Source organism: Amphiprion ocellaris, chromosome 1, assembly GCF_022539595.1.
Source record: "Amphiprion ocellaris isolate individual 3 ecotype Okinawa chromosome 1, ASM2253959v1, whole genome shotgun sequence".
Taxonomy (NCBI): Eukaryota; Metazoa; Chordata; class Actinopteri; family Pomacentridae; genus Amphiprion; species Amphiprion ocellaris.
In genome coordinates, this window is record NC_072766.1 from 34,006,557 (window position 1) to 34,018,951 (window position 12,395).

The 12,395-nt window shown below is 40.3% G+C and overlaps 1 protein-coding gene across 4 annotated transcripts in view; it reads right to left on the reverse strand.

Annotated features, from left to right (window-relative positions):
* shank2b (SH3 and multiple ankyrin repeat domains 2b) overlaps positions 1-12,395 on the reverse strand; it is a 305,290-nt gene that overhangs the window by 80,121 nt on the left and 212,774 nt on the right. For all 4 annotated transcript variants that reach the window (XM_055009730.1, XM_055009711.1, XM_055009729.1 and 1 more), the window contains one exon: positions 11,416-11,497. In XM_055009730.1, the coding sequence (XP_054865705.1) occupies positions 11,416-11,497 (82 nt within the window). The remainder of the gene's footprint in view (positions 1-11,415; positions 11,498-12,395) is intronic.

Consider the following 12,395-nt stretch of genomic DNA (forward strand, 5'->3'; position numbering starts at 1 on the left):
TTTGTAGTCAAGGAATTTGAAACCGGTATTTGCAGAAAAAATTTTAATCTTGGTGTCAAAATTTAAAATAAGGTAAACTCAAAACACAAAACTTTGTTCAAAAGTCTTTGTTTGTGTTTGAGCTGTTTAACTCAAAAGAAACTTTTTCAAATGTATCCTTTAGTGATTACTGGCTATTACTAAAAACATGTAACCAATCAAGTTAGCAGAAGTGGTCACTACAGACAGAGAGAGGCAGCTGCATTAGATTATGATTTCATTCATTGGGATTCTGTAAAACATCAATAAACAACAATCATTTGGAAGAACGTGGAGCACTGGATCTGATAATCAGTCAGCCCCTGAAACTTATGACCTGTTGGCTAGATGAAAATGATGTTTTAGCTTGTTTAGTGGGTATAATCTGAAGGACGGGATATGTTGTGATGGGATCCCTTGTGGTAATTTGAACATGTATATTTAGAAGCATGCATCATGTATATTTACAAACTTGCATGTCAACAAAACTGGCAAAAAGGACAGGTACCAAAAAACTGTTTCCCATTGCAGGGACTTCTGGTCTGGTTTAAGGTGGCCTAAACCAGTTTCCCCTGTTACGCTCACAAGAACGGTCATTGTACACTGTGTCGTTATAATCTGGACACATAGAAAATCTCATTGACTATAATTTTTGGCCTCCACAGATTAAATATGGCTTCGTCGAAAGAAGAAAGAGTTGAACTGGTGCTTCTTAGTGGACATAAAGGATGGACACATCGAAAGATAGGAGATGAATTTAATGAACGTCATCCAAGTAGGATTCCACTTGGCTTTTCCACGGTGGCGAAGGTGATTAAAAAGTTTAAAGAAACAGGCAGTGTCATTAACAAACCCCGTTCTGGATGACCAAATGTATGAAATGAAACTAAAGAATTGATCATGGCTAAAATTCATGCTAGCCCCAAAAATTTACTTCCCAAACCCTAATTCTATCTTTCAATGTGTCCATCCTTCATGTCCACTGAGAAGTACCAGTTCAACTCTTCTTCTTTTGACATAGGGCTGGGCGATATGGCCTCAAAAAAAAATCTCCGATTTTTTCACAAAAAATCCTGATTCACGATTTATCCGATTTTTTTTAACCCCCTACCTAATCTCCTCATGCCGGAGTCCAGTCTACTTTATGCAAATGAACTGCAGCCCTCTCCAGGTAAACACACCGGATTGCTGCTGGAAATGCGCCGCATGTTGCATGCTGGTCTGGTTGCGGTGCGTTTCCTGCTGCGATCCGGTGTGTTTACCCGGAGAGGCTGCAGCTCATTTGCATAAAGTAGACTGACTTCTACTTTATGCAAATTGGATGCAGTGCAGAGATTCCACACATCATGAAACTGTCCTCAAACTTCTAAACTAGGCGTCGGTGACCTAAAACAAGGACAGATTCAGCTGCTGCACAGATTATTTCTCGCTTCAAATGCTTTCAGAAATACTTTTCGGTGACGTGTTTTTGAAATAAAAGGGAAAGTTTGCGGCCGAGCCGCTGTGTTTATCAGACTTGTCTGCAGGACTGTCCAGCTGAAAGCTCAGTCACGTGACCACGTAGCGGCCTGCTGTTTCTCAGCGCTGTCATGTGACCATGTTGTGGTCCGCTAGTGACCACCCGCCGTCCGTGTGATTTTCAGATGCGGTGCGTTGCCGTGCGAGAAAATAGCGTCTAGTGGACACGCACCTTTAGATCTGCGCCGCTCGCCGCCATGTTGTTTGTGTATCAAGCGCGGGGGGAGGGGGGCGCGCACTCTGAACTACGGGAGCCCAGCGGGAAGGCGTTGGTGGCGGATGTTGATGAGAAAATCGATTTTCATTAAAACAAATCGACATTAAGTACAAACTCGAATTAATCGATAAAATCGATTTATCGCCCAGCCCTATTTTGACAAATCCATCTTTAATCCGTGCAGGCAAAAAAACATAGTTAATGAGATTTCCTATGTTTCCAGACTTTAGGGACACCCTGTAGAACAAATTTTAGGACTGAGAAAAGGTACCTTCTGAGCGACACTTAAAACACTGCTGTGCTGATCTTGACACTAAGTGGTTAAACTCAAAGAGGACTGCATTTTTCTCTACCTTTTTGATGTCCTTGACCAGTAGCAGCCGTCTCCACTCTAATATTGCTATGAAAAATGTAAAATTCCCTTTAATTATTGGCTAACAGAACAAACCTCAATTTTTCTGTTTCCTGTGTGCTCTTAGAATTGGAGGTACATCCAGCAACGACTGTTTCTCATTGTTTTGGTTCACTCTGGCAGTTAAAGCTGTCGGATCGTACACTGCAATGGAAAGGCTAAAAAGGCCGATTATAATAACTAAACCTGCCAGAGTTCCAGCAGTAGAAACCACCTAATGCAACACAATCATAAGTGCATTTTTTCCAAATAACGTTTTAATTAATCAGTTTAACACCCTGGGCTTCGGGCTCTAGAGTCCTTGAGTAGTTGCCCATTTTGCAAGAAATTTAGCCTCGTTTCTCTGTAATTAAGTCCAGTCTTTGCCTCAAATGGCTGGTTTTGTAAATAAATGGGTTGGTGATAACAAATTAGGTTGCTATTCTACTGTTACTGTGCTCATTAATGACAGAAATGATGAAAACGGTGCAGTCAGGGTGCAAATGCATACAAAATACAGATGATATAGCTCCCATTTCCTTCTTTTAATTAACAGCAACACCAGCTGCGGTTGCTTATCCAAACCTAAGCTGCAGATGTGTTTATGAGGAATCCTCTATGAGCATCTTGACTACAAGAGCAGGATTAATCCAAAAGCATTCGCATCTCTTTAGGTTTAACTCTCTAAACAGGTATTTTCTTCTTGCTTCTAATATGTTAACAGCAACTGTTTTCACTCCTCCTCTAGTGTTCTTTTTTCTGCAACATACATGTATAAAATGGTACGTTCCATCTCTCATTTTCTGCAGTAATCATGGCTGAGCCTGGTGTTGTGAGACTGATCATCTGAGCCGGGCTGACCGACCGTGAAACTGTCTGGGGAGCAGCCCAAGCAAAAGGCCAAGTTTGCTCCTCTAGCCGGAGGTGTTTGCAGTGAGGATGCATCATTCAGCTTATATTAGGTGCAAGGATTACACTGAATAGACACGTGGGATGAGAGAGGAAAAAAAAAAGACAGAGAGGGGAGAATAAAGAAGGAGAGAGAGGCGCGACTGCCATCCTAGCAACTGTTCCCTTAGCAACGCAATCTGTCTAGAGAGGAAAGAAGCCGGCACTGCTGACACACTGAAGGTTATCTCCCAGCATTCCCTCAGACACACACACTCACAAAGATGCCTTCTGGCCCAAAGCAGGCAGTCATCGGTAATCACACCTTGATCACCCGAATCTGACACGGCGGCCACTTCAATAGGTCATTGCACCGCAGCGAGCACAAGAGGACCTGACAGTTTATCGAAGGTGTCATCGTGTTCAACAAGTGCTTTAAGCAGACTGAGGCTGCGCTATCAAAACAGAGCGGAGCGTGCAGGATATGGGGCAGGCTGCTGAACAGGCTGGATGGGATGAAGTGCAGGCTTTACCCCAGGGAGCACGAAGCCTCAATCTGGGCTGCACCGTGGGAGGCCACGGTGTATTTATAGCCGGGAGGAGAGGCTCGCTATGCAATGCAACGGCCGCTTGTTTGTCCGATATTCATCTCCTCCTTATCCACATGAAAGTTTTTATTGGAGTTTGGAGGTCTGGCTCAAGGGGACAGAGGTTAGAGGCCATCATCGAGCTCTTTCATTACCTGACTGATGGCTGGAAGAGAAAATGATACCCGCTCAACTATTCATCACTGAGGACTTCTAACCTCTCAGGGGCAGAGAACCCTCAGCCATCGGTTCGTTCTGTAAGAGGATATTGGGGGGGAAACTGACACTGTGATACTTTGATTTTCAAGGATCTGAAAAGTACAGAAATTTTCATCAGATGACATAAACAACTATTCTGAAAGAATGAATCACTTTCAGATAATTGGGGTGATTTTGTAGGAGAGTGCATCAAAAATAAAAATATTTTTAAAAAGCTGAAAAAGGCTGTTTGGAATCTTTCTCATATGGTGTAACACTGGCCAAGTCATCCAAAATAGATTTTTTTTGTTTTGTTTTAGAAGACGTTCAGATCTGGCTTTGTACTCATCATACGGAGCTTTGTTGGGCAGAATAAAATGGTCGAACAAATCAGTTGGGTTTCCTCGTGAAAACTGCAGAATATTGCTGTCAAATGTATTTCTTTATGCAACTAAATCTTCTCTTTCGGTGTTTCTCTCCTTTTCCTTACTGATTTTGTCATGCACATCTGCAGCCTGCATGTCAACACAAAACCCTCTTGTAGATAAAGTAACCTCAGTGTTTTCAAGACCCCTTAAATCTGAGTAAAAGATGTTCCTTCAAACAGGCTTTTCATGTAGTCATGGAAAACGAGAACCATCTGAGTTTAGTTTTTGTATCAAGCAGCAAAAACAAACCTTGGTGCTGCGCGCATCGCTCTGCTGATGCTGATCTGATATATTGTGTAGCCCTACACTGTATCGCGACCCCTCAAGTGCCAGCATCATTGGCATTTTATGTCCGACAGCAGAGAGCTGCTGCATCATGTATAATAATTCACATCTGGCTCTCCTCGGTCTCCACCTCTGCCGCAGCCTCAGTCAGCGAGGAGGGATTGTCTGTCTGCACATCAGATTTGAAGACTAATGGACTTTAGCTGAACTTTTAGCTGTCAAGCTTCAAACCTTCATCAGGACATGCAGCACTTAAAAAGTCATTGTTGCAGTGGCACATTGCTGCTACCTTGAAACAGCCCTGCTCACTTTCTATACTTTTTACAAACTACAAAATCTATTTGCAAGGGAAAGTCCACTGTATGAATGAGATTTGTCTCTTTTGGTGAAGATATTTTCATCTGTTTGTCTTGTGAGATGGAATCAGAAAAAAAATGTCCCCTGGAGTCAGTCGGTTTCCCACAGATAAATCAATAAAAAAAAATGTTACCAAGTCACAAAGTAAGCTGTAAATATAATCCTGCACACTCCCCGTACACGATGGTAATAGAAAGCACCACAGCATTTATCACATAAACAAAGTAGGCAAAAAAAATGTGGTTTTATCTTATTTTGTGCTGTTTAAATAATCACACGGATTATTTTTCATGTTTACGTTAAAGGGATAATTCAGTTCCTTTGAAGTGATGCTCTTGTCTACTTCTCTAAACTGAGGTTGTGATTGACTGTCATCTACTGTGGATAATACACTGACAATGGACTTCATACAACTTCAAAGAAGCCAAACAATCCCTGTAATAGAGATTTTTGCAAAAACAGACACAATGTGTGCAGAAATAAAGATGCAAATAAAGTGTAGCCTTTCTAAACACACCCTGTAAGAGCAATTATGGCCTGTGGGCTTGTAAAAAGCAAAAACAAACAAACAAACAAAAAAACAGCATTGCATTGTAATTTCTATATCTGTAGCATTGTGTGACAATTACAATCCAAGACATAACAACAGTAAATTTCTCTTATCATCATGTCCTGATGGCAAGAAGCTTGACAGTTAAACGTTTTGCAATGAAAACTGCTCTCTTCTTCTACTTTATTAACATTTATGCATGTACTGTGGAGCACAAGCTGTTACATGGCCACTGTAATAAAGTCTAACAGTATTTTATCCGTGTCATCCAGCAGATTTTGGAGAGAAAAAATGAACTAAAATATGCCTGAGTATAAAAGGCCTCCTGGAGCTTTTAAAACATGTTTCTGTGTGTAGTCATCTCCTCGCTTTAGATTTGTTGACACCTAATGTCTGATCACATTAACTTCCACAGAGTTTATACCCTTCTTCCAGGGCTTCGCAGTGAAGTCACATCCAGTGTGGATATTTGGGGGTTTTATCAGCCTGACGGGATTCAAAGGAGGCAGACAGGTGATGTAGTTACAGAACCACAAAAATCTGCAGAGAAGAGGTCGGGGTGGACGGATAGGTTGGCAAAACGATGGACTTTAACACGCGAGTCTGCTGTTCGCTGTTCCATAACCTGAAATGCATGATAATAAAGGAACTCTACTTTAAACCGAACCTGGACTCTTTGCCTGACCACAATAGTTTTGCGCCTAAAAAAACATATGAAAAATAAAAAATATGTGCTGCTTGAAGGAACCATTAACTGCGTGTAAAGATGAACGTAACCACCATCATGTGACCCATTGCTTTGTGGACTACTGAAATTTGGCTGTCTGCATCTTGGTCTTCTAAAACCAGACTTGATGTGTAAGGGGCGAATCTGACGGAGAACTCACGAAAACTGCACAAATGAGTTAATTATCAATTACAAACTCTGCTTTGTCATCTATTTTCCTCTAAATGGACCATAATTTTCTAAAGGAACATCATTCTGGATCCATCTTTTATATACAGTCTATAGAAAGGACACTAATTCAGGAGATACTTCTGAGTTTAGGGACATACAGTTACATAACTATAGCCATGTTACCATAATGTATTTCTATGCATATTTTGTTGAAACTAGCAAATGGAAATTGCAAAATTCAAAAAACTTCACTTTTTGGCTCACTTGAGATGGCTTTTCACTTTTTCAGACGTTGCGAACATTTTACTCACATGACTGATTTACTGTTTCGGCTTCTGTTGTTGTCTAGTTCTACAGACAACATGAAACATGGACGACACCGACTGACATGAGGGAACAACTACAACTGTACTGTTCCTTTTGTGGCAGATGGAAGACAACTGGTTGTGTTTCGTTTTCAACTCTTTATCAATCCATGCATATTGTACCATGTACTGTCTCTGTCAGACAATATTACGTAACCTAGTTTAGCACAGCAGTTACCACTTTCTTTTATTTTTTTCTTGGCTTTTTCTTTTTTGAGACATTTCAGTCTGTTTCAAATTTAGCTGACAGTTATAAATACATGGAAACTGACCTTATAAAACACACAAATAAGATGCAGATTCAATATAGCAATAAAAATTTCTAATTAATCTGTCACTGTTCTCTGCGCTTCATCGTCCAATAAAACATACTCCCTCTTTCCATGTCCTGCCTGTGAATGATGGACTCTTATGGTCATGATATATCTACTGTAAATACATGAGGATTTCTCTAGTCCACTACTGTGACTGTCAGTGATATTTTGTGCCACCGATGGCTCAGTTCATCTTTTTAGTTTAATTTGTGCTGCACCTTCGTCCTGCCCATAAACACACACAGCAGGAAAATTCCTCCTGTCTCATGCAGAATTTAACGGGCCCCTCTGCCAGTTTAAAAAACAAATATGAATTTTTAAAGAGCATAGAGAGACTTCATGTGAGTGCCTTAGAAAAGTCAGCTTTACAAAAAAAAAGAAAAGGACCAATCTTTGGAAGTAGAGGGGAAAATATTAGTTCCGACACAGTTTGTTCCATCAGGGAGCACAAAATTGTCATAGCTCAGTCTATATTCAGATTCAAGTTTAATTTCCAGCTGAGATTTCCCTTGGACCTTTAATGTCACACGGGCCTTCAGTCCATGCCACAATTCACATCTGGCCACCCAGTCTTCATCACTGCAGAGGAATAGATGCTGGAGATGGTTCACCTTGACCCATATTGGGCACTTGCTGGAAAAAAAACCCACCTTCCAGCGTGTTCGCTTAGTCCTGCCGGAGGAAATCCAACAGAGTAATGAGGGAAAAGTCACACTGTCCTTCATGGCCTCATCACCATAGACATCTCCACAATTTATATATTACAGCATGGACCTGATATCACTAGAGAGCAGAGTAGTGATTTGAAAAATGACATAAGGGCAGCTGTATCGAGCCACTATTTCGCTTTTTGTTGTCTAGATTTAGATTAATGAGTTTAGTTTATTAGTTTTGATCACAAATACAGACGACTTGCCAAACCAACAATCTCGAATACATTACCTTGTTGTAGGAATGTGTTAGAGCCTTCCATTAGCTGATGAAATGCTGTCAACATGTATGGTCTGAATCATTAAAAGGGCTGACAGTGGAATGGAAATATACCCTAAAGAGGCTCTTCAGATGCCAAAAATATGGAATTTATTTCCATATACAAGTAATGACCCAAAGGAACAATAGCAGCCATATTAATGCAGTGGAGTAAAAAGCAGAACATTAACCTCTTAGTAGGGGAAAGTATAAAATGCACTACTTCAAAACCTAAACTAACTCTCAGGTACTGTAGAAAAGATTCTAGGTAATTTTAATCTGCTGTATTTCCTGTTAATTTTCTGTTGTATCTCCATCGCCCATGCTAACTAATGAAGAGTTGCATAAAACAGATAAAGGGAATTTAGCAGTGCAGACAATTAGCACGAGCTCCTTGCAGCTTTGAAAAAGAAAAACATTATTGATATATTAATCATTTAAACTTTTGCTTTCAGTCTGGCCACAGAAATTAAGTGCCTGAAAAGAACATTAGGGATCTCCATCCGCTGACTTCCACTGTGAGGATCGACACAGAAAGACAACAGGACGTCCTGAAAGACAGCGTACGTCTGGAAACTGGTGGAGTTCCTGCACTCGATGAGGAGGGAAACTGTCGCTGCAAAAAGTAGAACCTGTTGACGGCAGAGTGAGTAATCCCAGATGGCAAACATCCTGGAGATGGTGTTTTACTTCCCCAACATCAGCTAGAAGATAGGAGTAGTTGGATCGAATGCTAAGGTCACAACATGGTCAGTAAAAGCCAAGGCATTCAGAGAAACCTCCATTCTAACCACTAATTTCTGTTTTTCCTTTCACTCAGACTGAAAACAAATGTTTAAACTGACTCATGTAAATATCTAAATCATCTTTCTTTGGAAGAGCAAAGCTAGCATGACCTATACAGCCACAATAGCCAAATTAATGGGAAATAAAGTAGGTTGAAACAAGCCACAGGTCTTTCAACTGCAAACTGGAAAAGTGAAATGAACAAAACGTAGTTTTACAAGTTTAGTTAGTTCATGTTTTTGCCCCCCTTTTTGTTACCTGTCTTGGAGATGGAAATAAAGTGACTGTTTTTAGATCAGTGCTTATGTTCTTATCAAAGTAGATGCAACCTGAACTTTAAAAGTAGAGTATGCAGTTCTGATCCAATACACTTTCTGTCAAATGTAGTGAAAATCTCCACATTAGCTGTATCCAGTGTACACTGCCACAGCTCCGACTGATCCACATGACACTATACCAGTCAACTGGCACTGGAGGTGTTTATGTTTGTGTACAAGAAAGCTGTACATATTTTCCAGAGGATGCAGTGAATTTTAAACACTGCTGCTCTATAATTTTTGCAGTGGATGTTTTTACTCGGGCTGCACAGTGACTCAAGTTAGCACCGTTACCTTGCAGCTAGAGGATCCCTGGTTCGTGTCCCGGTCTGGGCCCGGGATCTTTCTGCATGGAGTTTGCATGTTCTCCCTGCGCATGTGTGGGTTTTCTTCAGCAATTCTGGCTTCTTCCCACAGTCCAAAATTATGCTGAGGTTAATTGGTATTTCTAAATTGTTCGTAGGTGTGAATGTGAGAGTGATTGATTGTCTCTGTATGTAGCCCTGTGATAGACTGGTGACCTGTCCAGGGTGTCCCCTGCCTTCACCTGAGTCAGCTGAGATAGACTTCAGCCCCACGCGACCCTAATGAGGATTAAGTGATGTATAGATGATGGATGGATGAATGTCTTCACTCTTCTGTTCCCTGTTTAAAACTAAAAACTAGACTCCGAAGTCAGTTTCAACGCCACCGGGCTCTGCTTCTTTGCTCATGAACACAGTCCCAGACTCACATTCTTTACTCCACATAGCAACCATCGCAGCAGGAGGATGGATGACGTCTTTAGCCAGCTTTGTGGTTCCTATGGCTGGTAAAAAATATCCAAATAACTAAATCTTGATAGTTTTTACTGTGTTGTCTTAAATTCTAAAGTTTATTTTGCTTTAATCATATCTATGAGGATGGACCGTCTGCTTTCCCATTTGTTCGTGTCCTAACCTCGTTAATTTGGGGGGCGAAGGCTTCTGAATGAGCACAGGGTGCGTTTATTTGTTTAAATATCAACAAATTTTCTCAGAAAATGGCTGACTGCATCTTTAAGTATTTGAAGCTTTACATTCAGCTTGCATTCATTCAGTAATTACAAAAATAACAAGTGTGGTAGTTTTTGCTCTGCTGAACCAGTTGTGGAAAATGTGGAGGGTACAGTGCAGATTTTTCTACATTGTTTAACCATGTGAGGATGTTTTTAGATACAAAAACTGGGTTTAAATCCTACCATATTTTTCCAACCCAAATTTGACAAATACCTAACTGTTAAAGTTGTTTCTATTTGATATTTTTCTCTGTTCTATATGGTTGCAAATGTAATATTTCTCCATCTTGTGTATTGTTTTACTATTTTCTTTATAGCCTAATATGATTGACAATTGAATAACAGATTATAGATATTTATGAGAAGCCTTAGTTTTAGCCCTGATATCATGATAAGTGCTCTACATCTATAAATAAATAAAATCTGTTGAATTTTTAACAGCAAACAGCCAGCACAACATCCACGTAATATGACAGACTACTCATCTCTTACTGGCACAAACATTTCATTCTCTGTAAGTGCTACAATATCTGCCTCTCCAGGCCAGACTGAGGAAGGACATAACTTCAGCCTTGGCACATATTGCTGGCCATTTCCCTGTCGCTGTACAAATCACTGCAAATGTTGTGCCATAGAAGCCGCTGAATGCCTGGTGACATCAGACAGATGACCTGCACTGATCAAACACCACCCAGAGCTCATTAATATAAGGACATCCATCTCAGCTCTGTGATTGATTCTTTAAAACGAGATTTGCTCTCATCGGAGAATATGTTCAGCTCTCTTACCCTCGCGCACATATAAACAGAGGAGTATACATCTATCTTCATTTCTAATGAAGCTTGTATTGAAGTGGATGTGACAGCGGAGAGGAGGAGAGGAGAGTGGAGCGGAATAACTTACGAACAAGACAGTAAAAAACCTTGGGATTCGACGTCAGGTAGCATTAGACAAAATTTTTCACTTAGCTCAAAAGACACGGCTGCATCTTAAACCTGCTCTTGCTACTACGACTTTTCATTTTTCTGACGAACAAAGGAAAGATTCCTACCTAAAACTGACAGTAGATACCAGATATAAAGAGAAATAGTAGATGAGTATGTAAATCTTCTATTTGAATATACAGCAGATTTAATTTGACCGCAGAGACAGAAATATTTAGGCTGCAAAAACAGAAACATCATTCAGACGATAAAATGTTTGTTTTCTTGACTTTTTGGCATTATGTATGTTTGTACACACACAAGACCTGATAGCGGATTTGAGGACAAGCGTGTCAGTGTGAGGTCTTACCTAGAGGCATCAAAGCTGTCATAGGAGCCCACAGTGTAATGTCTGAAGAGCTTCCGTCTGTCAGCTCGGTCCGCTCGGGAATCTGCCAAATCACAGCAGAATGAGATCAATATCCACATCCCATCTGTAACAGTTTACAAATCAGTGATGGCTGTTAGGAGGGCAGCGGTCCTGTGGAATAAAAAAAAAAAAGAAAAGTTTGACAAACAGCACTTTAAACATGGTACTGAGCTGCCAGCGCTGCATCCTCAGAATCGAAACCACAAGCAGCAGGACGTTTGAACTTGTTTCAATGACAAGTGCCACCTGTTCTCATGTGATCTGTGCGGTTCAGCATCTGTTGGAGCTTCAATGAGCGAAAACATCATTCAACAACTTCTCAAACATCTTCTTATTAAATGCAACCAATTGTACCTTTAATCTTCTGTCTGCTCAGTGAGCTGCATGTTAAGTTTATTGTCTGCCTCCTTTAGCGATAATGATTTTTGTCTGAAAGGTAATCCATGAAAAACCACAAATTAGCTGCAGTAACTAGCTAGGCCAAACGTAGACCATGCTAGCCGTTTTCTTGGTAAATAAGCTGATGCCGATTGTCTCAAAATGGCATAAAATCAGCCTGATTAATCAGCAGACCATTAATCTCTATGGCAAATGAGCAAATTCAACCCACTGAGCTTCAGAAAATGTTAGAACACCTACGAAACTCATGTCAACAGATCCACCTTCATGACAACTCGTAAAAATCCATCCACTCTAGAAAGAGCTACTAACTTAATTTACAATTGTTTTGTCAGACTAATACACCCAAGGGCAAGAATAAATTTTAATGCTTAATAAAAGACTTAGTTTGTCACTGAATGTAAAAAAAAAAAAAAAAAAAAAAACAACAAAACACTTTAAATATCACTGTTTGGGTTAATGGGCAGAAAACGTAGATATCTTTAAAATAAAATTCATCTACTTTAGCTGTGATTGTTATC